This window comes from Thalassophryne amazonica, chromosome 11 (assembly GCF_902500255.1).
Source record: "Thalassophryne amazonica chromosome 11, fThaAma1.1, whole genome shotgun sequence".
NCBI classification, from domain to species: domain Eukaryota; kingdom Metazoa; phylum Chordata; class Actinopteri; order Batrachoidiformes; family Batrachoididae; genus Thalassophryne; species Thalassophryne amazonica.
In genome coordinates, this window is record NC_047113.1 from 58,690,731 (window position 1) to 58,715,596 (window position 24,866).

General features: G+C 39.6%; 2 protein-coding genes across 3 annotated transcripts; one reads left to right on the top strand and one right to left on the bottom strand.

Annotated features, from left to right (window-relative positions):
• Positions 1-2,053: 2,053 nt before the first annotated feature.
• On the top strand, positions 2,054-14,091 carry gla (galactosidase, alpha). Its single transcript, XM_034181886.1, has 7 exons — positions 2,054-2,315; positions 6,538-6,712; positions 10,255-10,429; positions 11,402-11,493; positions 12,346-12,507; positions 13,250-13,447; positions 13,575-14,091. The coding sequence occupies exons 1-7, from the start codon at positions 2,155-2,157 to the stop codon at positions 13,899-13,901; spliced, it is 1,290 nt and encodes a 429-aa protein (XP_034037777.1). The 5' UTR covers positions 2,054-2,154; the 3' UTR covers positions 13,902-14,091.
• A 751-nt stretch (positions 14,092-14,842) lies between these two features.
• rpl36a (ribosomal protein L36A) lies at positions 14,843-24,219 on the bottom strand. Of its 2 annotated transcripts, none has more exons than XM_034181888.1 (5): positions 24,166-24,219; positions 23,498-23,603; positions 23,358-23,425; positions 18,755-18,877; positions 14,843-14,926 (listed from the first exon to the last, which is right to left on the bottom strand). In XM_034181888.1, the coding sequence occupies exons 1-5, from the start codon at positions 24,166-24,168 to the stop codon at positions 14,906-14,908; spliced, it is 321 nt and encodes a 106-aa protein (XP_034037779.1). In that variant the 5' UTR covers positions 24,169-24,219; the 3' UTR covers positions 14,843-14,905. The 2 variants fall into 2 exon arrangements, with proteins under 2 accessions (XP_034037779.1, XP_034037778.1); XM_034181887.1 differs by having other exon boundaries at positions 24,112-24,178.
• Positions 24,220-24,866: the final 647 nt, after the last annotated feature.

Genomic DNA, 24,866 nt, shown 5'->3' on the forward strand with positions numbered 1-24,866 from the left:
AAACAGTACTCTTCATCAATCTGGCTCCAACTTTCTCTGATTGCTGTTGCCAGATCAGCTTTGCAGGTTGGAGCCTTGTCATGGACCATTTTCTTCAACTTCCACCAAAGATTTTCAATTGGGTTAAGATCCAGACTATTTGCAGGCCATGACATTGACCCTATGTGTCTTTTTGCAAGCAATGTTTTCACAGTTTTTGCTCTATGGCAAGATGCATTATCATCATGAAAAATTATTTCATCATCCCCAAACATCCTTTCAATTGATGGGATAAGAAAAGTGTCCAAAATATCAACGTAAACTTGTGCATTTATTGATGATGTAATGACAGCCATCTCCCCAGTGCCTTTACCTGACATGCAGCCCCATATCATCAATGACTGTGGAAATTTACATGTTCTCTTCAGGCAGTCATCTTTATAAATCTCATTGGAACGGCACCAAACAAAAGTTCCAGCATCATCACCTTGCCCAATGCAGATTCGAGATTCATCGCTGAATATGACTTTCATCCAGTCATCCACAGTCCACGATTGCTTTTCCTTAGCCCATTGTAACCTTGTTTTTTTCTGTTTAGGTGTTAATGATGGCTTTTGTTTAGCTTTTCTGTATGTAAATCCCATTTCCTTTAGGCGGTTTCTTACAGTTCGGTCACAGACGTTGACTCCAGTTTCCTCCCATTCGTTCCTCATTTGTTTTGTTGTGCATTTTCGATTTTTGAGACTTATTGCTTTAAGTTTTCTGTCTTGACGCTTTGATGTCTTCCTTGGTCTACCAGTATGTTTGCCTTTAACAACCTTCCCATGTTGTTTGTATTTGGTCCAGAGTTTAGACACAGCTGACTGTGAACAACCAACATCTTTTGCAACATTGCGTGATGATTTACCCTCTTTTAAGAGTTTGCTAATCCTCTCCTTTGTTTCAATTGACATCTCTCGTGTTGGAGCCATGATTCATGTCAGTCCACTTGGTGCAACAGCTCTCCAAGGTGTGATCACTCCTTTTTAGATGCAGACTAACGAGCAGATCTGATTTGATGCAGGTGTTAGTTTTGGGGATGAAAATTTACAGGGTGATTCCATAATTTATTCCTCAGAATTGAGTGATTCCATATTTTTTTTCCCTCTGCTTGGTCTAAAAAAATAACCGTTACTGACTGTTACTGAATTTTTTTTTTCTTGACTTCTTATAGTGTTTCTTAAAGCCAGAAAGTTGCCATTTGAAATGACTTTAGTTTTGTGTCATGTCTGTGATCTGCTTTTTTTTTCTACAAAATTAAACAACTGAATGAACATCCTCCGAGGCCGGTGATTCCATAATTTTTGCCAGGGGTTGTATATCCAAACAATATTGCTAAAGGATTTCTCGTTTTTCAAATATGCTCATCTACAGTAACATCGTTACAAGCTATTTTCTTTGCTACTCAGAATTTTTTTTGTGTGTGTGTCACCTGTCTCAAGGTCTGCCACCATATTCATCATGTGAACACTATTTCTACAACTTGGCACAGTTATACTTGCAATTACTGGTCAATTCATGACAGGATCAGCAGCAAAATGAACTCTCTCTCTCCATATATATATATATATATATATATATATATATATATATATATATATATATGTAATTAACAGTAGCTCAGTGGATAATTATTTTTAAAAATGCACAATAACATACATGCAACATAGCCTACAGGGTATTAAAATAAAAAAGTCAAAATGTACTGCTGATTCTTCTTGTTAGTTGCTACTTTTTTTTAGAATAAAGATTATATTAATGTGAAAGTTTAAATTGGCGTGATTGTACTTTTTATATTTGTATTACTTTTAGTTTTCCAATTACAGACATAAAATATTTTGACTTGATAAATTAGCACGCGGGGTTGCTACCGTATTTCAGCCAATTTGTTTTCCCTCTTTAGTCATAAGATTTGGCAACATACCACTCACATGATGCAGCCACGCCCACGAAGGCTTTTTGAAGGCTATTGGACAATTACAGACGCATTCGATTTTTATAGGTTTCTGTCTACGTCAGTCACAAAGAGGAGGGATTACGGTGTGTAACAAGGAAATGCTGCATAGTTTGAAATAGTGCTGCAGTTTTTAGTGACTAAACAGATTAAAGTAGTTATTGAAGTAGTTTGTGTTGAAGATGGATACAGTCGAGTGTTTATTTGTGTTTGTTGTTTTGGTCGGCCGTGTGTCTGACGCGCTCGATAACGGACTGGCTTTGACGCCCACGATGGGCTGGCTGCACTGGGAGAGATTCATGTGTAACGTCGACTGTGACTCCGATCCAAAGAACTGCATCAGGTGAGTTAGAACCGGTGTTCTGTCGAGATGAGGTGCCTCGCGTAACTGCACATGTGTGCACTGAAAAAATTACTTGACGAAGTTCGCTTATTTTGATGGGCAAGTAAATGTATAAAAATCCTAGAAGACCGTAGAGCATGTCCATAACTAATGTAAGCGCTAATCAATGTAGCAGGCGATGCTGCAAGTTTACAAAGCCACATGCTGAGTAAAATAAAGCCTTTTAAGAGAAAGGGTCTGTGCTGATCGTCTGAAACGGACTTGTGCATTTAAAGTGAAGCAGTGTGTTTTATATATATATTTTTTAAAAACGTGGTTTACTCCACTGGCTGTTCTCCACCTCCGCAGATGAAGCGCACTTCTCGGTGGTGGGTAGAGGAAAAAAAAACAAAACATGCGCATGCGCAGTTGCACATCGAGCGAGTTGCATCATCTCCACATGTGCAGTTAAGCGACACACCTCATCTCGACGGGTGACGTCTTCAAATCTGGGGTAGAGTGATGTGCGCATGCGCAGTAGCGCGACGCACCTCATCTCGACGTGACACCGGAATCCTCAATTATCCTGTTAGTGAACTAAAACCACTTGTCAGAATGGGCCATACTAAAATACGAAATGAGGGAAATAGGGGTAAAATGTAACGAACTGGAGCAGAGTGAACCAGACTGATTCCAAATAAATACTTTTATAACGGCTGAGTGGATCCCTGTCATGTGACTGGTGCTTTGTGTGTCACATGATGTGGATTAATTCATCCCATTTGTGTTCCATTGCATTGAGTGCAAATTTGGTTCCATATGTTTGGTACCAGTGCACTCTGCACGCACATGCGTGCACACGTCCTCGTGCACATGCACACACATTATCGCACACGTGCTCGTACGCGCACCCACATATGCTCATGCACACACACGTGCATGGGCATGCACACACACATAAATCCACTGTGCGAGTAAAAAAAAAAAAAAAAAAACGCCGTGAAACGAAAGAAAACGGTCGCTGTAACGCCGCTGTGACTATTTAAAAAAAGCGGTTTTGATTTTCCTCTCGGACGGCGCACTCATGACTCGTCCAGTGACGACGTTCTCTGACCAATCAGTGGCCGGCAGCCTGTTGACGTCACATTTTAGTATCGGCTCGGCTCGCTTGGAACCGCTCCCGAGCAGGTACTAAAAAAAAGGACCTGGTACCAGATACTACCCTAATTTTAAAGCAAAACAACCGAGTAGAGTCGAGCCGAGTAGTGCTACTTTTGTGAAGTGGAAAAGTGCCTAAAGAAAGAAAAGCTGGACTTTTTTTTGTTGTTGTTGTTGTTGCACTGAGGACTTAGTCTTTTTTTGGTAGTACACATACGCACAAATGGACTGCATTTATATAGTGCTTTTCCATCCAGCGCTTTACAATTATGCCTCACATTCACCCCGATGTCAGGGTGCTGCCATACAAGGTGTTCACTATACACCGGGAGCAATAGGGGATTAAAGACCTTGCCCAAGGGCCCTTAGTGATTTTCCAGCCAGGCAGGGATTTGAACCCAGGATCTTCTGGTCTCAAGCCCAACACCTTAACCACTAGACCATCAGCTCCCCCACACGACGCACAAGCGCCGACCAGGTTGTGTGTGTGCGCGCGTGGGGGACAATGACTCAAGACATAATTTGATTGAGCTAACTGATGTTGCTAATTCATACACACACACACAACAAATCCACTGTGCTGTCTGGAGGCTGTTGGTAGGAAGAAAGAAAGACAAGCTGGACTCATTTCTGACGTGATTTTTTTTTTTCTTTCGCTGCACAGAGGACGTACACAGTTGACCGAGCTGGTTGCACGTGTATGTGTGCGTGTGCGCGGGGGACAACAACACGATGATTTGATTGAGCTAACTGACGCTGCATACACACACACATACACGCTGTAAGCCGTCTGGATGCATGAAGACCTGTTCACATGAAACGCTGATGTGATTTTGGCTGGACTGAGGATCTACACAGTCTTTTTTTTTTTTTTTTTTTTTTTAATGGAAGTCAGTGCACAGCATCACTGGACTACATGTTACAGTGGCCCACCAAAATGTAAGTCCCTTTTCTGTTGTTTATAAATTAATAAAATATCAAATGGCAAGGATCTATTTTAGCCATTACATAAAACAAATAATGAATGTTTTTACATTCTTTCAATGGAACGAATATTTAATTCGGTGAAAGCTGGAACAAACGATTAAACATTGAATGGTATGTTCCAGCTTTCACCTCATGAAATATTCATACCATTGAACTCATAAACATTCATTATTTGTATATTATTTATTTGTTTGGCTTTTTGTGAGATGTGCTCAGTACATGTAGTTTGAGTAGGGGCAGGTGCGCCATCTGGCGTTCAGAGATGAAACTTCAGGCAGTGGGTCAGTCTGCTCCATTTTATTAACCCCCATTTCATGATTATCAAGCTACATTTTGCTAATATATATATATATATATATATATATATATATATATATATATATATATATATATATAAGTACTTAATTGAATCATATTTAGAGTCAGTCTGCTCTGTTTTGCTGAGTTTTGCCCCCGTTTTGTTATCAGACCCTATTTCCTTAAAAATAATTCAATAAAAGTACTTAATTGAATCATATTTAATCATATTTGGAGTCAGACTGGGTCAGTCTGCTCCATTTCATTACATTTTACCCCCAATTCAAGATTATCAGGCTCTATTTCATATTTTAGTACAGCTGGTCAGAACCAGAACCCTCACTGATACAGTTTATGAAGTAAAGCCACCTGTCAGAACCAGAACCCTCACTTATCCTGTTTGTGAACTAAAACCACCCGTCAGAACCGGAACCCTCACTGATACTGTTTATGAAGTAAAGGCACCTGTCAGAACCAGAACCCTCACTTATCCTGTTTGTGAACTAAAACCACCCATCGGAACCGGAACCCTCACCGATACTGTTTATGAAGTAAAGGCACCTGTCAGAACCAGAAACCTCACTGATCCTGTTTGTGAACTAAAACCACCTGTCAGAACCAGAACCCTCACCGAAACTGTTTATGACGTTATTAACTAAAACCACCTGTCGGAACTGGAACCCTAACTGATACTCTTTGATAATAACCCAAAGATACTGTTGTGGACAAAACCAAACATTTGGTGATGTCATCTCAGGCTTTTGGACAAAAAAGATGAACATTTTTCTGGTGTTTTATGGATAAACAATTAATTGAGAAAATTATCGACAGATTAAGTGAATATAAAAATAATCATTAGTTGCAGCGTTATAATACAGTCATTGACAAGTTAACCTCTGACCCACCCTAACCTTAAGTATTTGCCAGGACTTGGATACAGAAATAAACAGCTACCTGCACAAACACTGCATACTGCAACAGACATATAGCTGGACAAGAGCATTCATGGGTCCAGAATCTGGACTTTGTGACACTTAGAACTGCATTGTTTCTTCTCAGTGTTCTCCTCTAAGATGCAGATATACAGTCAGGTCAATAAGTATTTGGACAGAGACAGCACCACAACAGAGTTAAAATTAAACAACCAAGATGTGCTCATACTGTAGTGTCGGCTTTCAGTTTTAAGTCAAAGGGGTTTACAAAAATATCACATTATTCACTGATGAATTAGACTGTTTTTAATTTTTATACAATTGCTGAGGGCATAACTAATTGGGCAAACTAAATATAAGGATTGCTTTTAAATACAAATTTATCACTTTTTACAGCCAGTATTCTTTAAAAGAAGTAAGGGGATGGATACATGAACATTTACAAGTCATTCATCTGTGGCTGTGACTGGGGAACTTTGCCCAACAAAAATTTTGTCTATTGCATCAGCAGTCACATGGCTTTATGGTACAAAGGCACAGAGTATAATTTTCTTTAAAAATATGTGAAATTGCAACTGCCAGAAGGGACATGGGTGACTCAAGCCTAGATTTGCAGAGTCATTCTGTTTTCTTAAACAATGACATCTATGAGGTCTTTCTTTTTTTTTTCTTTTTTTTTTTGGCCCAGTTACTTGAATTACATTGAAATTCTGTTGTTACTTCAGCCAAGAATAAACCGATAGCTGCACAGCTGATATGCATTGTTTTTGAAACGTATTTTGGCATTAATTTACATCCAGCGTTTTTTGCTCCTGCATATGACACTGAGTCCTGTGATCTGACTGAGTCTTCTCCTGTCACTCCGGCAGTGAGAATCTCTACATGCAGATGGCAGATGTGATGGTGAAGGAGGGATGGAAAGATGTGGGTTATGAGTACGTCTGCATCGATGACTGCTGGCCCTCCCATCAACGCGATGCTCAGGGACGCCTGCAGGCAGACCCAAAAAGATTCCCAGGAGGCATTAAGAAACTGGCTGACTATGTAAGTGAAAGTGAGAGGCATGAAAATGCCAAAAGTGTATCTACTCTTAATGCTGTCATTGCTATGGAGATGTCAAAGAAAGAGCATTCTAGAGGGATTTGTCAGGAACAGTTTGTTCACAGTGGTGGAAGTATTTAGATTATATACTTAACTAGAAGCACTCAGAGAGTACAAACCTCCGCCAAGGCCATGGGGTCACTGACGCCGTAACATCTACACGCCGTGGAATCATTGACCCTAAAAAAGTCTAACAAATGATGTTTGCTCAGTAGTAAAAAAAAGTTTCATCTGCTGTGACTGGATAGCATGTATCCTTAGCGCTTGGCATCACAGTTTATTGCAACTTGCACCTTTCCCAGAAGCTACTGTCATCTGAGAACTGATATTGATATTGCATGTGCTTATAGACAAAAACATATGAGACAAAATTCAATGTATTATTCAACTAAACTGCAAATATATGAATTTTTTAACATTTATGAAACACTTCTCTAAACAAGGCCATAGGGTCACTGACCCTAAAGCAATTCCCTCCTTGGCACAGTGATCTATTTCTTTTTGTCTTTCTCTAAAATTGTATATAATAATCATTAGATTATTAATATATAAACAAAAATAAATTTAAGAAATATTACAATTTGAAAACAAATGCACCCGAACATGATGACAGCTGCAACTGCTTAATGCTAACTTTTAACATGGAAAATACCATGGTATGGTAGCATCACGATCCGGATCACCACGAAAATTTAATCACTTGTTCCTCTTGTCATTTCCACCCACTCCACAAAATTTCATCAAAATCTGTTCAAAACTTTTTGAGTTATCCTGCTGACAGACAGACAAACAAACAAACGCGACCGAAAACATAACCTCCTTGGCGGAGGTAAAAAGCAGCTAATATTGGAATAATTGCTACTTGGGACCATTCACTAATACTTCCACTAACCTCAAATCAGTATGTTTTGTATACTGGCGGAGGTGCCTGTCTTTGCCTAGGTGAAGCGTAGTTACCAAATTGTAAGCATTTTTCATTCCAAAAAAAAAAATTTAAATGAAGCGTACCATTGGAATCACCACATCAAAATGGTGGTCTTATTCTGTAATTTACAGGCATAAGAATTTTCAGGATTTTTCCTGAAATCTGGATTTTTATTTATTTATTTTAGGATGATCTGGACAAAGTATTACAGGCTTTTTTCAAGTGTCTGCTTGGCTGCCAAAATAAGGCTTTGAATGAGTCTAATTTTGCCTAAAATGCAGGAGTTGCTACAGCAGGCCCCAGACCCCCGGCCAACTTTCAGGATGTCTCATTCATGCCTGAATTTATTCTATATTGGGATGTGCCTTATCATGACTTTTGTTGTGATTTGGCTTCATATAAGTGAATTGAATGAAATTATAAAGAAGCCACAGCACTCCAGAGGGCTCTTGTTCAGACTTTTAAAAGTGCTGTATGATTGTGCTAAAACTATTAGATTTGTGGTGTTTCTGAACTTGTTAATATATTTATTGTACGTTTGATTGAATTTGATTGTTTCACATTCTGTATTGTATTGACTTCCCTGTACTGCTTCCTTGCAGTTATACGGAAATTAAGGACCTTGTGGAATGGGAATATTGGTGGCACGTAACCTGGATGCAATTCGTCCTAGGATTTGATTTAAAAAAAAAAAAAATTGTATCTACATTAAGTTATGTTTGAAAGCCTTTGGTCATGACAGTTCATGCTGGTTTGCATTTCTTTTCCTTGGGCATGACGAGCAGTGCTGCTATTTTCATTATGTACAACCGACTAGTCGAACTGGAACCAGTGCAAGTGCACAGGGTACGATGGGACCTTGAAAGACTCTATTAATTTATATAAGTGTTAAGTTTATTTTTAGACTATGGCTGAAGATGTGACCAAGGTGAGAGCCTTAAAACAATGATTGACGATTGAAAGCAGTGTCATTTTTTACATTGTGCCATGCTAACATGTAACATTAGTATGACTGAATGGCTCCTGTGTAAACATTTTAAGACTATCTGTAATTCTACATTTGTTCCACGAATCTGATTGATTAATCATGTCAGCTTTCCGACCATAAAATATCGAGCAGACGGTGACAAAATATTCGACAGGTTCACATTTGATGTATTACTCCGCACCCTGACCGCTTTGCTGCACAGGTATCAACAATGGCGCTGTCAGCTGAGAGCAACAGAAACTAGTACGATGCCGAAGTGTGTGGATTTAATGGATTTAATTGGATTGATTTACCGTGGATTTAACTCAATGCAGCTGACGAGATGGAGAGATCTGTGAGTCTGCTCACAGAATTTCCAGTTTGGCATGAAGACGCTGTGGTAAGCTTTGACGGACCGACCACACCCTTTCATAACGATTTGCCGACCAGATTACTTACAAAAAATTAAACCGTGCAAACGATATTATTGGATTAGAATGGGCATAACCCTGTTGTGTCTGATGATTTGCAGATGTTCATGCTGTTTTACAGTTGCAAATATCCGTTTTACCCTTTATGGTAAAACAGAGCTGCTAATGCATCACCGGTAAAACTCAGTGTGCAACCATAAAAGCCAACATGAATGTCCCCAAATCATCACACACAACAGGGTTATTCCCTAATAATATGGTTCATTGCATGTTTAATTGGGGTGATGGACCATGTCTACGAAGTGTGTGCTGTAGTTTTTCCGTCAAGTGATGTGGAATGATTTCAGCAGAGCAAGAAAATGTGCTAGCTTCTTAGATTTTTTTTTTTTTTATGTTTCAACATAGCGTATTACATCTTTATGTACAGTCTACAGATGGTATCCAAGGAAATACTTCATCCTGCCTTTTTAAAAAAAAAAAATTGTCAAAAGGAAGTTCAAGCAGTCTTTACATGACGAGTCACATCTGGGAGCATGTGCTGGTGCTTCATCCACGACAAAATACACAGAAAAATCCAAAACTAAAAAGTTAAAAAAATTTAAAAAATGGCTGCATTCACAGTTGAACTACTTGAACCACTTTATGTGCCCCAGGTTATTCTTTAACAGCACATCATACTTTGAGGTCATGTGTTTTATGTCTAAAGTACAAGTTCTGTACAAATAAAATAAGAGTACACACTATTATGGTTACTTGTATGTTTGTTTGATGCTTTTCTTCCTCCAAAAGATTTCACGCGCGTGAAGACATATGCTGTTTTATAATTTGTGGGTCATGTTATGTTTAATAAGTAACCTTTCTTTGGATGCAGTCTTGTCTAATTGGTGTAATGTGTATCACCTGAGAAACCACTGGTAAGCAAAAAGCTTGTGAAGCCCCTGTGTAATAACTCCACAAGTCAGATGACCATACAGTCAGATTATATTTTCAACTGAACAGGTCTTCGTTGCAACAGTAACACATTTAACTAAAAATAAATAAATAAATAATGATATTCTACAACAATGAGACCAATCCTGAAACAGGAGCATCAAATTTTTGGTTGTATAACACTGCCACCTGCTGGCACAGTTGTGTTGTAAGCAGTGATCTTTTTCTTTAGATCCACTCTAAGGGGCTGAAGCTGGGGGTCTATGCAGATGTGGGGAAGAGTACCTGCGCAGGGTACCCTGGAAGTCTGGGTTATTATGAGACAGACGCAAAGACCTTTGCCAGCTGGGGCGTGGACCTGCTTAAATTTGATGGCTGTTATATGGACTGGACTCTGCTGGGAGAAGGTCAGTTTTGAAATCACTGTTAAGCCATACCTAGGCCTTGGTTACAGCTGGGTGTGTAATTTATGTGATTCTGAGATGAGTGTTGTAGTTTGGTGTGTTAGAAGCTGAAGCGGTACATCCCATGAAGGCCCTTCAAACATCATCAGATTTCACAGCCCATCTCCTGTCACACTGGAGCTACACTTGTCCTTGAATTTGGAAAAGCCGAGACATGTACCCTCTAAAATGCATTGAACAAATAGCTAAATTGAGCAACGCATCCAGATGAGATGATTGCAGTGTCTCTTGATGTCATCACTTGACATCAGAGGTCTTAATATTATGTTCAACCCAGGAGAGCCAAGGTCTATATAGGAAACCATATTTCAATATTTCAGCTAGTTCTTGGGATATGGTCATGAATGTGTATTTTGATAGTGACCCCAGATTTCAGCTTGAATTGTGTCCAGAGTTCATCCTCCAAAGTTGATTGAAGCTGCTGGTTGTATTTTGAAGATGGCACAGCAGACAGGCTCATCAAGGGCTCAGTCCCACCCACTTTACAGGACAAATGTTATCTTCTCATAACTAGGCAAATATGATGAGGATAAACTGATTAGGTGGTGATCTTTGATGTACCAGATCAATTGAAAAGGCAAATTTATTTTCCTTATTTTACTGGTAATATTATTGACCCATCTACCACCTTAACATTTGCCTCTTACTGGTTATATTGTAGGGAATCATGGAGCTATATATAAGAACCATTCAGGGAATACCAACCACCTGCTGGACATTTCTGGGATTGTTGCAGCTGTTAAATTGGTGCATGGCATTTATTCAGGAACAAACTGGAGGGGAGGGACTTATTTCCTCACTGGATGTTGCAGGCTACATAGCGTGACTTTTGTACAGCCTTTGGAACATGCAAGTAGTCTCATTTGACAAGTGGTAATCCTGCTTCTCCACTAAAAGTATATTTTTATTATCAAGGCTACATGAACATGTCGAAAGCCCTGAACAGAACAGGAAGAAGCATCCTGTACTCCTGTGAGTGGCCGCTGTATGAGTGGTCTTTCCACCAGGTGAGACAAAATTTACCTTTACCATGCTGTAAATTCCAGTGTACTATATTTCCCACGCTGTACAGCACGATTTTCGTATTTAACCATTAACTAAGGTGCACTTTGTTGGCATGGGTGTGGCACCAAAATCTGGGCCCTAGGTACTACCCATAGACGACCCCCCACTGTTCTTTTTATTAACGGAAACACCAAATTTCTAATGCATAGTCAAACCAGGTCTAAATCATGTATTCCTTAGATCACACCTGGGACTCAGAACCCTTTTTAAAGTTGAGGGAGCAATATTGAGTTGGGGGGTCTGGGGCACCAAATTGCACCATTTTTCTAGAAAATGGTGCAGTTTGGTCCCCCAGATCCCCCAACTCAATATAGTTAGCTTTCAAGCTCACCTCTTTTCAAAGAATTTGGTTAGCAGCTGCTTTCCCTCATTTAATTTTCTTTCCCGGTCCTTTTTTCTCTTCTTTTTTGAAATCCGGACTTTGATTTTTTTTTTTAGGAAAGACATTTTATTTCAGCCTAAACACTAGGGCTGCAACTGATTATTTTACTAATCCGTTCATCGGTTGATTATTTTTTCGATTAATCTTTTTTTTTTGTACTTGTACACGAGTTTTGCCATTATTTCTTTGAGTTATTATTAAAAGGCCTTTGTCACACAACATTGTTTGGCCCTCAGAGATCTTTCAATATTATTGTTAGAGCAGAATTGTTTTGCAACATTTATACACTCATTCTAAATATTTTCTTTTACATGAATTGTATGGACATTAATAACATGCAACACAAATGTATTTATTGCTAGTTTTTTGTGCCCTGGGTACACAGTGATAGCATACATTATTGTTCCTCCAGCCAAACTACACAGCCATCTGCGAGACGTGTAACCAGTGGCGTAACTCTGCTGACGTGTACGACTCGTGGGCCAGCGTCAAGTCCATCCTGGAGTGGGCGGCTACTCATCAGGACATCATCGTCCCCTCCGCTGGACCTGGAGGCTGGAATGACCCTGATATGGTACTCTACCTTGTGTATTCAACAGCGTTGTTTTTAATGGTTTATTTACAAAGTTATACACAATACATCCTAACTGGAGGTCCACTTCTACTATATCAGCAGATCTGCTAAATTCTCAAGTGCTTTTCTGCAGGATCCCCATAATGTACCTGTTAAAAACTAATTAGCATATTCAGGTATGTTCAGCTAACAAATACCCGAATGAGCTAATCAGCTTTAGCGTTGTAATCGAGTTACCAGAAGATGACATATCCCGTTTCCCACAAATCCATAATTGTCTGGTGTTGGGGATCACCCAAGTACACCCTTATGCTGAATGTGAGCAAAATTGGTCAACTGATTCTTCAGATAATGTGCTAACAAGGGTGGCATAGACAAAATTAAGCATCTCCCTTGAAATTGACCATAAGGTCACCGTAATCAACTGATATTGGGGTCACCCAAGTACACCCTTATGCCAAATATGAAATTGGCCATTTGGTTCTTGAGATATCACACTCACAAGCGGAAGTGGACAAAACGGATGGACATGCTGATCGCTATTCGTCCCCCCGTATTTCATAGCGGGGAGAAAAAAAAATTCAAAGAAATTGTTGGTTGGACCAAGATCACCAGTGATCTGTCTAAGCTAACCTTAGCTTAGACAGATCACCTTAGCTTAGCAACACCTCCCTACAAACCTTTATTAATATGTCCACCTTGACACACAAAAAAAAAGTCATTGGTACTTTCACTTTTCTAGCTGGTGATCGGGAACTTTGGCTTGAGTCATGACCAGCAGCAGTCTCAGATGGCACTGTGGGCCATCATGGCAGCTCCTTTGCTCATGTCCAATGATCTGAGGGATATTTGTCCTCGCTCCAAAGAGCTGCTGCAGAATAAATATGTCATAGCTATCAGCCAGGACCCACTGGGCAAGCAAGGACACCGTACAGCCAAGGTAGGACAGTGGCCATGCCTCCACAAGTGATGCACCGTAGCACCTATTGTACATTTAGCTCACACTGAGAATAACTTGTACTAGGTAAATGTGACTAACAGGAACTTTAAACAGACTCTTTTTACAGGACAATAATTTTGAAGTGTGGGAGAGGCCTCTGTCCAAAAACAGACTGGCTGTTGCTATCCTCAACAAACAAGAGATTGGGAATCCACAAGGTTTTCCCATCAGCACAATTCCTGGCTGGATGATCTGTGTCCACAAGTGTGACGTCACCCAGATCCTGCCTCAGTACAAGGATATGGGTGTTCAGACTCTACAAAGTGATGTGGCTGTACCAGTCAACCCTTCAGGCACCACTCTGCTGATAATCACCCCCATCAACAGCAAAAGGTTTTACAACATGCAGTGGTGGGACACGCCTATCAAAAAGAACAATGGCTCCATTTTGTAGCCAACATTTTCAAATTGTGGATGTAACACCACACATCAGTTATTACAACTTAATTTGATCCAGCAACAAATGCAGTAAAACTGTAGACTTAAGTTGTTCACTGCTTGAACTAAAATTTTACAACCTAAGCCATTTTTCAATTTAAGTGCTCATCTTTTTACCTCTTAAAAAAAAAAAAAAAAAAAAACCCTGATGTATTGATGTAGAAAGCAAATTCTGTCACAGGCAGCCATACAGCTAGGCTAAGGTAAGCGGCTAACTCTTTAGTCCATCATTTAAAGTTTCTTTACATTTAGTGATGCAATGGTAGATGTTTACCTCAGTCAGCTTTCTCTCTGCACTGTTCAGTGGCCCCAGGAAGTGAGTGGTTAACTGTGTTCAGCTTGCTGTGTACAACTTCACACAGTTGGTTGGTACACAATGGTTGCATTCTAAATATAAACTGCATCAATTGTTCTTGTCCTGAGTAAAGAGAAACCCCAAAACATCTTAAAAAATAAAATAGAACCCAGGTTGGAAAATGCTGATCTTTCCTTTTAAGGTATCTTGTAAGACACACTGGATTAATTTCCTTTTTGTACATTTGACCAACAAAGCATACAGGAAACATAATTAAATATGAGCAACAACAAACTCCAGTTTTAAAATCAACACCAGACACCTAAAAGTCATTTTCATTATGTTCAGTGTTGTGTTGTTAAAAGGAATGTATTGTTCTTTCCTGTTAGTATGTTTTGATTGCAATTTGTAACTTTAAATTGTTAAAATCAAATGACTAATTTGGAAGAGAAAACCTGGTTCATGAGGTGCCTTTCAAATTTGACACAGAATGTACCACTTTTTTTGTACATTTACTGTGTGATGTGAAGCAAATGGAGGCCAATAATCTTAGAACTTCACAACTATTTATTTGCACATAAAAAGTTGAAGACCAAATGTTGAAGTATGTTGCAATTAATTTATTGAAAACTGTCACAACTTTACCCAGAACACTGGGCCACAGTTTAGAATTGGATGACCTGGCCCTGTGAGAAAACAGAGGAAAACTTTTGTTACATTGCAGCTCAAGCAGAACTCATGAAATACTAAATGTGAAGCTGGATATTGCTACAACCCAAACATACATCAAGAACTCATGGAATCATTTTAGTTAGTTTACACAACATGTATCACATCAGTCTGTCAATAGGTAATATACTTACATGGTTGAATGTTCTAGAGCAGAGGTCTCAAACCGGTTCCAGAAAGGGTGGAGAGGGTGCAGGCTTTCAGTGCAGCCACCCACTCCAGCAGGTGATTTCACTGATTAACATCACTCAACAGGTGAAATCAGTTAATCAGTGAAATCACCTGCTGGAGTGGGTGGCTGCACAGAAAGCCTGCACCCTCTTGGCCCTTTCTGGAACCAGTTTGAGACCTCTGTTCTAGAGTAAATTATCTCACATGAAGAATTAATTTCTTTAAGTGTGACTTAGAGCAGTACTGTTTTCTTTCTTCACCTCATTCACATCTACAGCTTTTACATGTACATTAAATAGTAATTGGAATGCTCGGGCTGATCACAGGATGCATGACCTTTCTATATCTTTCAGGAGCATCCTCGGCATCTTGTATATGCCAAGATTACTGTGAGACAGCTGTGTCACCCCACTGCCAAACTACTGTGAATCTAGGGCAGGTCCTGAATATGAAATGGAATTGTACCACTGTAAATTTAGGGACACAATGAAGGTTTTTATGATATCCATCCAGTGCCGGTTGGAGAAAAATGCTACAAGTAGGCAGCATATAAAGCCAGTCGGGCCATTCAGTCTTCTGGTCTACTGTCATTGTTCTGTTTCAATCACCGAGTCAAGTAGTTCTATTATTTACAAACACACGACATAACACCATACAGATGGAGTTTTGTTAAAATATAACCAAAATGGTTTGGAAAGAGCACATCACATCAAGCAGTCACAGTTAAACTATGCCGCACTTTGACATTGGTGCCATAACAGCACATCATTTCAAGGTTACATTTCTATTTCATACAGATATACAGGGCATGCCAAGGCTTCAGAAAAATCACTGAATGAATTTATTCTTAAAAGCACTACATTGAGTGGTGCATAGTCTTGCAGTTAAGTCTTTGACCACATAGAAAAAGCACAGGGGCGACAAACTGTTTAATTCTGTAGATTTCAAACTTAGAAATCACCTTTAATTAGTGGAATTAATCACAGTTCTTCCAATCTGAAAAGTGCAATTTATATTTAAACCACACTTTCTGCTGTGTCTATTGTTCACCAGAGATGACATAAGGGCAAAGACTTGACATTTTAGTTACTCTAAACTTTGCCCATATCCTGAAATGATCTCACTATGAATTCCAACCTTAAAGTAAACCATTTTCACTGTCTCCAGTAGATGTGGAGAGCGAAAAAGATGTTAAGTTGACAATGATCTGACTGAACTGTGTATCCACAGCAACAGTATGTTTATCCAAGTTGTTTTTTCTTAAGTGTCCTGCATTAAATTGCAAATCACACAAACTATCCCTCAGAGAAATGATAAAATACTTATGCCGTCCCCGACCAAAAAAATAAACCCGATCAAGCACTAGGGCTGGCACGATTAGTCAACTTGTCATGATTACATCGACTATCAAAATCGTCGGCAACTAATTTAATAATCGACGTCATTGTTTTTTAAAGTTTTGTTTTCTCTCAAAGCTACTGCTGTAGCTTCCGCTGCCTTTCTGTTGTTGCTGCACATGCTCAGTAGTGGTAATCGGGGTCAGCCATGATGTCACTGGAAACGTTATGCACAAACTATATCACGGCTAGCCAGCAAGGAAGTTCAAAAATTTGAGAGTATTTTAACCAAATTAAAGAGAAAAACGTGCACTGCAGATTCTGCAAGGCAGAACGTGCCTTCAACAGCAGTACAACAGCGATGCAGGAGCATCTGAGAAGGAAGCATGTCGTGACTGATTCAGAAGAAGGACATTTGTCTCGGTAAGCTAACTGGGTAGTTAGCTGCTAACATTAACATCTACAGTGAACTACTTATACTGATAGCTGGATACGTTAACATTAGTGATGGGATGAACAACACTGGTGCATCAACACTGTGCCGAGCACACGAGTGAAACCCCGTATTGGTGTATCGCTTTAAGAAAAAAATCATGTGACTGATACAGGAACTGTGTCGTTCGACTGCGCCGGAAACAAACTGTATCGACATGTTGCGGATTTGTTGGATGGAGTTTTGCTGTTGGATTTTTGCTTGCCGTCACCTTGTTCCACTGACTTCATGGATCATTACCTCCGCCAAGGAGGTTATGTTTTCGGTCGAGTTTGTTTGTCAGCAGGATAACTCACAAAGTTTTGAACGGATTTTGATGAAATTTTGTGGAGTGGTTGGAAATGACATGAGGAACAGGTGATTAAATTTTAGTGGTGATCCAGATCATGATCCGGATCCAGGAATTTTTTTAAAGGATTTTTCACCATTACGGGATAGGGGGAATTTTGACATTCTAGTTTCTAACTCCACAAAAACAAGGCAGAAAGGCTTGACAAAAGTTAGGGTGCAACAGTTAAATGTTCTATCAAACAACAAAGTTTGGTGATGATCGGATCCATATTCCGGATCTCGTGATCCAGAATATGCAAAAATATAGGGAAAATAGAAAATGTGTCAGTGTGAGGTGACAAATGAAGCTAGAGATGCACAACTAACACTAAATTGTAGCTGAATCTGTACTGATTCAGTAAGGTGTCATCAGATTTGATGTAGCTTCAAATGTTATGGAGCTAGATCCAGAAGAAAACCGCCATTAACAAAAAATCGTTTTATACAATAACTTTTGAACTAAGATATAAAAGTGATTCCACCAGGAACTGGTGTGCAAGAGGAGAAATCGCCTCAGAGCAGAAACACTTCAGAAACCTTTGTTCCTCAATAAAAATGCATAAATTAATCTATTTTTAGTCTTTTATTTCGTATGCTTTAACACTTAAATTTCCATACATAAGTTACAAATTTTAACTCAGAATTTTATTACAGACAAATTTGCTATATTTTACAAACCAACTCAGTTTAGCATTTACACAAACAAGGTTTTAAGCAAATTTTAAACTCTTCGCATGAACAGCTTAACTTGACAATCAAATTGAGCACATGAAATTATGCAATGATGAGATCATATTTTAAATAGAGGACTGGCGATTAACTATTTCACAGGGTGATGTTGGGTTTGCAGTATGTCAGCTTTTCCATCTTATTTTCATTTTATTTACCTGCAATGATTTTATAACTACTGCAGGGGTCACTACTGAGCAACCAACACAGTGTCAACACAGTGCCGACAGTTTGTGTAGTGTGTCAATACACTCCTCGAGGTATCATCATCCCATCACTAGTTAACATTAACGATTTCATTAGCCTTAGCACACATATGTTTGCTGTAACATTATAACAGTGGTCACGTTTGTATAGGAAATGTGATAATGCTAATGTTTTATAATGCTGCGCTACAGTGCTAAAACATTTGTTCCTCTTCAATGGATGACTTTATTACCAAGCCAGCAAAATGCACACCTCAGCAAGCAAATATCCTGACTGCAGCAATCTTGAACATGTGTGACTGACATGAGACCCCTGTTCATGGGTGGCGATGAAGGTAATGATGGTTATATAAGAGAAGCTGCATACTGGTGTGACAAGCCGCAATTTACATATGATCCAATCAGTCGACTAATCGCAAAAATAATCGGTGACTAGTCGATTATCAAAGTAATAGTTTGTGGCAGCCCTAGCAAACACATAACTAAAGTGCACATTTTTAAAGTAAAACAAACACCCACCTTTCTCTTTTTGTCACCACCCAACTCAAAGTGCTTGCATCTCTTGATGGCCAGCATTCTCTTGGATCTACAGTTGGGCTCCACACACTCAAGCCTCAACACAATTTTCTTTGTAGTCTTAGCCTGCAAAGATAGATATATATGCCATTCAACAGCTAACATTGTGAAAGCGAAACACTTGTGAAAACAAACTGTTATACTGCTATATCATCACGATTATCTTCATCATTGGCTTGCTCAAAAAGTAAATGAGTCCACCCACCACTTTAATCATATCTTAGATCTTGTTTTGACTTATGGTATGGAAATAGAAGACTTAACAGTATTCCCTGAAAACTCCCTTCTGTCTGATCATTTTTTAATAACATTTACCCTGATGGACTACCCTGCAGTGGGGAATAAGTTTCATTACACTAGAAGTCTTTCAGAAAGCGCTGTAACTAGGTTTAAGGATATGCTTCCTTCTTTATGTTCTCTATTGTCATATACCAACACAGAGCAGAGTAGCTACCTAAACTCTGTAAGGGAGTTAGAGTATCTCGTCAATAGTTTTACATCCTCATTGAAGACAACTTTGGATGCTGTAGCTCCTCTGAAAAAGAGAGCTTTAAATCAGAAGTGTCTGACTCCGTGGTATAACTCACAAACTCGTAGCTTAAAGCAGATAACCCGTAAGTTGGAGAGGAAATGGCGTCTCACTAATTTAGAAGATCTTCACTTAGCCTGGAAAAAGAGTTTGTTGCTCTATAAAAAAGCCCTCCGTAAAGCTAGGACATCTTTCTACTCATCACTAATTGAAGAAAATAAGAACAACCCCAGGTTTCTTTTCAGCACTGTAGCCAGGCTGACAAAGAGTCAGAGCTCTATTGAGCTGAGTATTCCATTAACTTTAACTAGTAATGACTTCATGACTTTCTTTGCTAACAAAATTTTGACTATTAGAGAAAAAATTACTCATAACCATCCCAATGATGTATCGTTATCTTTGGCTGCTTTCAGTGATGCCGGTATTTGGTTAGACTGTTTCTCTCCGATTGTTCTGTCTGAGTTATTTTCATTAGTTACTTCATCCAAACCATCAACATGTTTATTAGACCCCATTCCTGCCAGGCTGCTCAAGGAAGTCCTACCATTATTTAATGCTTCAATCTTAAATATGATCAACTTATCTTTGTTAGTTGGCTATGTACCACAGGCTTTTAAGGTGGCAGTAATTAAACCATTACTTAAAAAGCCATCTCTTGACCCAGCTATTTTAGCTAATTATAGGCCAATCTCCAACCTTCCTTTTCTCTCAAAGATTCTTGAGAGGGTAGTTGTAAAACAGCTAACTGATCACCTGCAGAGGAATGGTCTATTTGAAGAGGTTCAGTCAGGTTTTAGAATTCATCATAGTACAGAAACAGCATTAGTGAAGGTTACAAATGATCTTCTTATGGCTTCGGACAGTGGACTTATCTCTGTGCTTGTTCTGTTGGACCTCAGTGCTGCTTTTGATACTGTTGACCATAAAATTTTATTACAGAGATTAGAGCATGTCATAGGTATTAAAGGCACTGCGCTGCGGTGGTTTGAATCATATTTGTCTAATAGATTACAGTTTGTTCATGTAAATGGGGAATCTTCTTCACAGACTAAAGTTAATTATGGAGTTCCACAAGGTTCTGTGCTAGGACCAATTTTATTCACTTTATACATGCTTCCCTTAGGCAGTATTATTAGACGGTATTGCTTAAATTTTCATTGTTACGCAGATGATACCCAGCTTTATCTATCCATGAAGCCAGAGGACACACACCAATTAGCTAAACTGCAGGATTGTCTTACAGACATAAAGACATGGATGACCTCTAATTTCCTGCTTTTAAACTCAGATAAAACTGAAGTTATTGTACTTGGCCCCACAAATCTTAGAAGCATGGTGTCTAACCAGATCTTTACTCTGGATGGCATTTCCCTGACCTCTAGTAATACTGTGAGAAATCTTGGAGTCATTTTTGATCAGGATATGTCATTCAAAGCGCATATTAAACAAATATGTAGGACTGCCTTTTTGCATTTACGCAATATCTCTAAAATCAGAAAGGTCTTGTCTCAGAGTGATGCTGAAAAACTAATTCATGCATTTATTTCCTCTAGGCTGGACTATTGTAATTCTTTATTATCAGGTTGTCCTAAAAGTTCCCTAAAAAGCCTTCAGTTAATTCAAAATGCTGCAGCTAGAGTACTGACGGGGACTAGCAGGAGAGAGCATATCTCACCCGTGTTGGCCTCTCTTCATTGGCTTCCTGTTAATTCTAGAATAGAATTTAAAATTCTTCTTCTTACTTATAAGGTTTTGAATAATCAGGTCCCATCTTATCTCAGGGACCTCGTAGTACCATATCACCCTAATAGAGCGCTTCGCTCTCAGACTGCAGGCTTACTTGTAGTTCCTAGGGTTTGTAAGAGTAGAATGGGAGGCAGAGCCTTCAGCTTTCAGACTCCTCTCCTGTGGAACCAGCTCCCAATTCAGATCAGGGAGACAGATACCCTCTCTACTTTTAAGATTAGGCTTAAAACTTTCCTTTTCGCTAAGGCTTATAGTTAGGGCTGGATCGGGTGACCCTGGACTATCCCTTGGTTATGCTGCTTTAGACGTAGACTGTGGGGGGGTTCCCATGATGCACTGTTTCTTTCTCTTTTTGCTCTGTATGCATCACTCTGCATTTAATCATTAGTGATCGATCTCTGCCCCCCTCCATAGCATGTCTTTTTCCTGGTTCTTTCCCTCAGCCCCAACCAGTCTCAGCAGAAGACTGCCCCTCCCTGAGCCTGGTTCTGCTGGAGGTTTCTTCCTGTTAAGAGGGAGTTTTTCCTTCCCACTGTTGCCAAGTGCTTGCTCACAGGGGGTCGTTTTGACCGTTGGGGTTTTTCATGATTGTTGTATGGCCTTGCCTTACAATATAAAGCGCCTTGGGGCAACTGTTTGTTGTGATTTGGCGCTATATAAAAAAAAAGTTGATTGATTGATTGATTGATCATTACAATGCTGAAAAAAAAAATTTATGTGCTGTAGAGCAGTCAAGTCTAGATTGATTGACATGGAACAAAGACTGCTGACTGTAAAAAAATGCATCTAACCTCACAATTTTGTAACTATTTAATGTACAGTGCTAGTTATCCTGTTATCAGCTCAAATTCACTTCCTATAAGCTCTAAGTAATGGCATTAAAGTTTTACCGGTTAATGAAATCTGTGTGCTTTCATAGAGCCACCGTAGCTTAAAATGTCTCATCAATTGTCCTATCAGCACCCACACAGTAATTCATTAAGCGAGGCCTGCTTCAAACTGGATCACAGACACCTGCTGTATTGTCTGTTTCGGTTCCAAATCTGTGTCTGGACAGGGGGCCTTATTTGGTCAGAATTCCTACGTTCATATGGCTGCAAGCTCAGCTGCAGTAGCGATGAAACACAACGGTGGGTAAAACTTATAAATATTAAGAAAATTACTACCAGATTGACTGGCCAGAAGAATAGCCAAGTAGCATCTATTAAAAACAGATATGGTATGTATCTGAAACTGCAAAGCACAGCTAATGAGTCCGAAAGGCTTCTGAAATGTGCTACTACACTGTTGGCAAGTAAGCATGGACTAAAGTGGTGGCTATCAACTCTGTTGTGTCTGGTGTTTGAAAATACAGAGGAGGAAAAGGACAGCGCTAGATGTGTGGCTTCATGCGGCTCTCGTCTGACGCATTTCCCCAAACATCAGGCACATGCAGCAGGTGGAACACCTGCATGAGCGTGCTGAAGAGCACTGAAATTTGACTTTTAGCCGACTTGGTGTCAGCAATCAATGTTGTGCAGCGCAGGGTTTACTTGTGCGCACGTTTCTTCCTCCGCCAAAATGGAGGAGGTGCAGAGATGTCGGGCTGCACGCGAGTCTCCTCTCGCTCCTCTGGTTCAGACTCGTTCTCCCGCTCATCGGTTACAGCAGGTGGATCACCTGCAGGAGAGTCCTGAGGAGCTTCAGCAGGAACTATGGACCGACATTTGAAGCTGAGTTTAATTGTGCGCACATGACAAAAAACTGAGCCTTCGTGGCGCACAGTGAAATGTGACACCGCGTTACAAGTCGTGTCAAAACTTGACAGTTTCCGTGTCACTTCGTAATAACGCGTGACAGTTTGGGCTCCAAGAACCATCACAGGAACCACTACGAACGTTGTCACGTTCTATTAAGGATCAATACTCATCAAGACGGATCAATACGGTCAGTTGCGACCTCCACGACGTGAAACAAAATGAGGGTGGTGTGTGACATTCGTGGAAGATTTTTTGACAGGCAAAAACATGCTCCACGAATATCAAGAATATCACGCACCAACACGCACTATTAAGAAACCTATTCAGATGCGTTAAGTCACATTAAGAATGTCAGGAATGTGTCACGAATGACAGAAAAATGACATTCGTAACGCGTCTTGGTTATGTGTAAACGTACCTTAACACGGCTACAGAATCAGTTACTGTTTTTTTTTTTTACTGCCCAGAAAAAGTAATCAGGAACAGAATGTTCAAAGATTAGCGTCAAGCATTATGACAAATTTCAACTTACCTTTTTCCGGAAAATGGGCTTCGTTTGACCACCATACCCACTCTGCTTTCGGTCGTATCGCCTCTTACCTATGAATATCAACAGTTCAGCTCTGTATGATGATGCAGCTTATATATTGTACTCGAGAAAAGAGACGTTACCCTGTGCGTAGAGGGAGTCCTTCCCCTTCTTGTACTGGGTAACTTTATGGGGTTGGTGCTTCTTGCACTTCTTGCAGTAAGTCCTGCGGGTCTTCGGAACGTTCACCTGAACGGAAAACATTACAAGTTTGCATTAAGTCTGAAAACAAACTTATCACAATCAACGGCATTTACTAACTACAAAGTATAGTAGATGTGTAAAGTGTGTGATTCAGTTTAAGTAATTTAATAATAATAATAAATAATAATTTTAGCGACGAAACAACCAAGTTTGACATTACAGCACCGCAGGCAGCAGCTAACATTAGCAACACGCTAATGTTAGCAGTCAGCTTTAAATGCGTTTCGGTGTCGGTTGCAAACATGCGGGACAAAAGCAACTTCAACTACATTTTCAATAACACGAAGGCTTTTACTACCAGCAATGAATTTTGGTTCTGAACAAAAGCCGGGTCAAGTAAGGGCACAACCATCTGCGATTTTCCATTACGAACAGTGGAAAGAGAAAACGGGAAAACTTTTAAGTGTTCATTGAACAGATACCGCCAATACCGCTGCTGGCGCGTCTATGCGATTATAATTTAATGGACTGAATGAAGAAAGCGCCATTTTACTTGTTTAATCCTGAAGATGAAAGTCGATTCTGTAAAAATACAATTATTTCCTACCATGACTTCGAGCCGATGCAGCGGAAAAGACAAAGAACAAACAGGAAGCAGTTCATAATGTAGACCTGAGCAGTGATGTAATGTGTATAGCGGCCTCTAGCGGCAGGAGGACAAACGTTGCCGACGCTGGTCAAACTGCAGGTGGTTTATGTGGTTAAATCAGTTTTTAGTTTCCTATTAAATATGGACTGACTGTAATGTTAAACATCCCCAAACGTCCTACAGTTGTATGAGTGCAAGTAGAAAAGCTTCAGCTACAAACCAAGCTTAGGGGCAAAGCCCACATCTGGATTTCTGCTTGTGCATCGATGCACACCCCATCTATGCTTGTTTTTTAAGGATGGCTTAGGATGCATCATTTCAGTGTCTATAAAGTATATTTTGTCCCCTGCTGCCTAGTACCTGTACAGCAAAAATATATATGAGTTGATCTGTCCCTCTCAGCCAGGCAATAAGTCAAACATAATAAATGTCATTGCTATGTACATCTCAAACGTAAAAGTACATATAATAAGGTTGTACTTCTTAAAATCTGGTGGGCGTTGATCCACCAGATCAATTGCAAAAGCAACTTTGTTTAACCTATTTAATATCTGATATATGCCTCTGCCACCTGCTGGATGCAGTGCCTGGCTTTGCACAAAGCTACTTAAACTAGCAACCCTGAGGAGAAACATCATGTCCACTATTTGATTAAATAC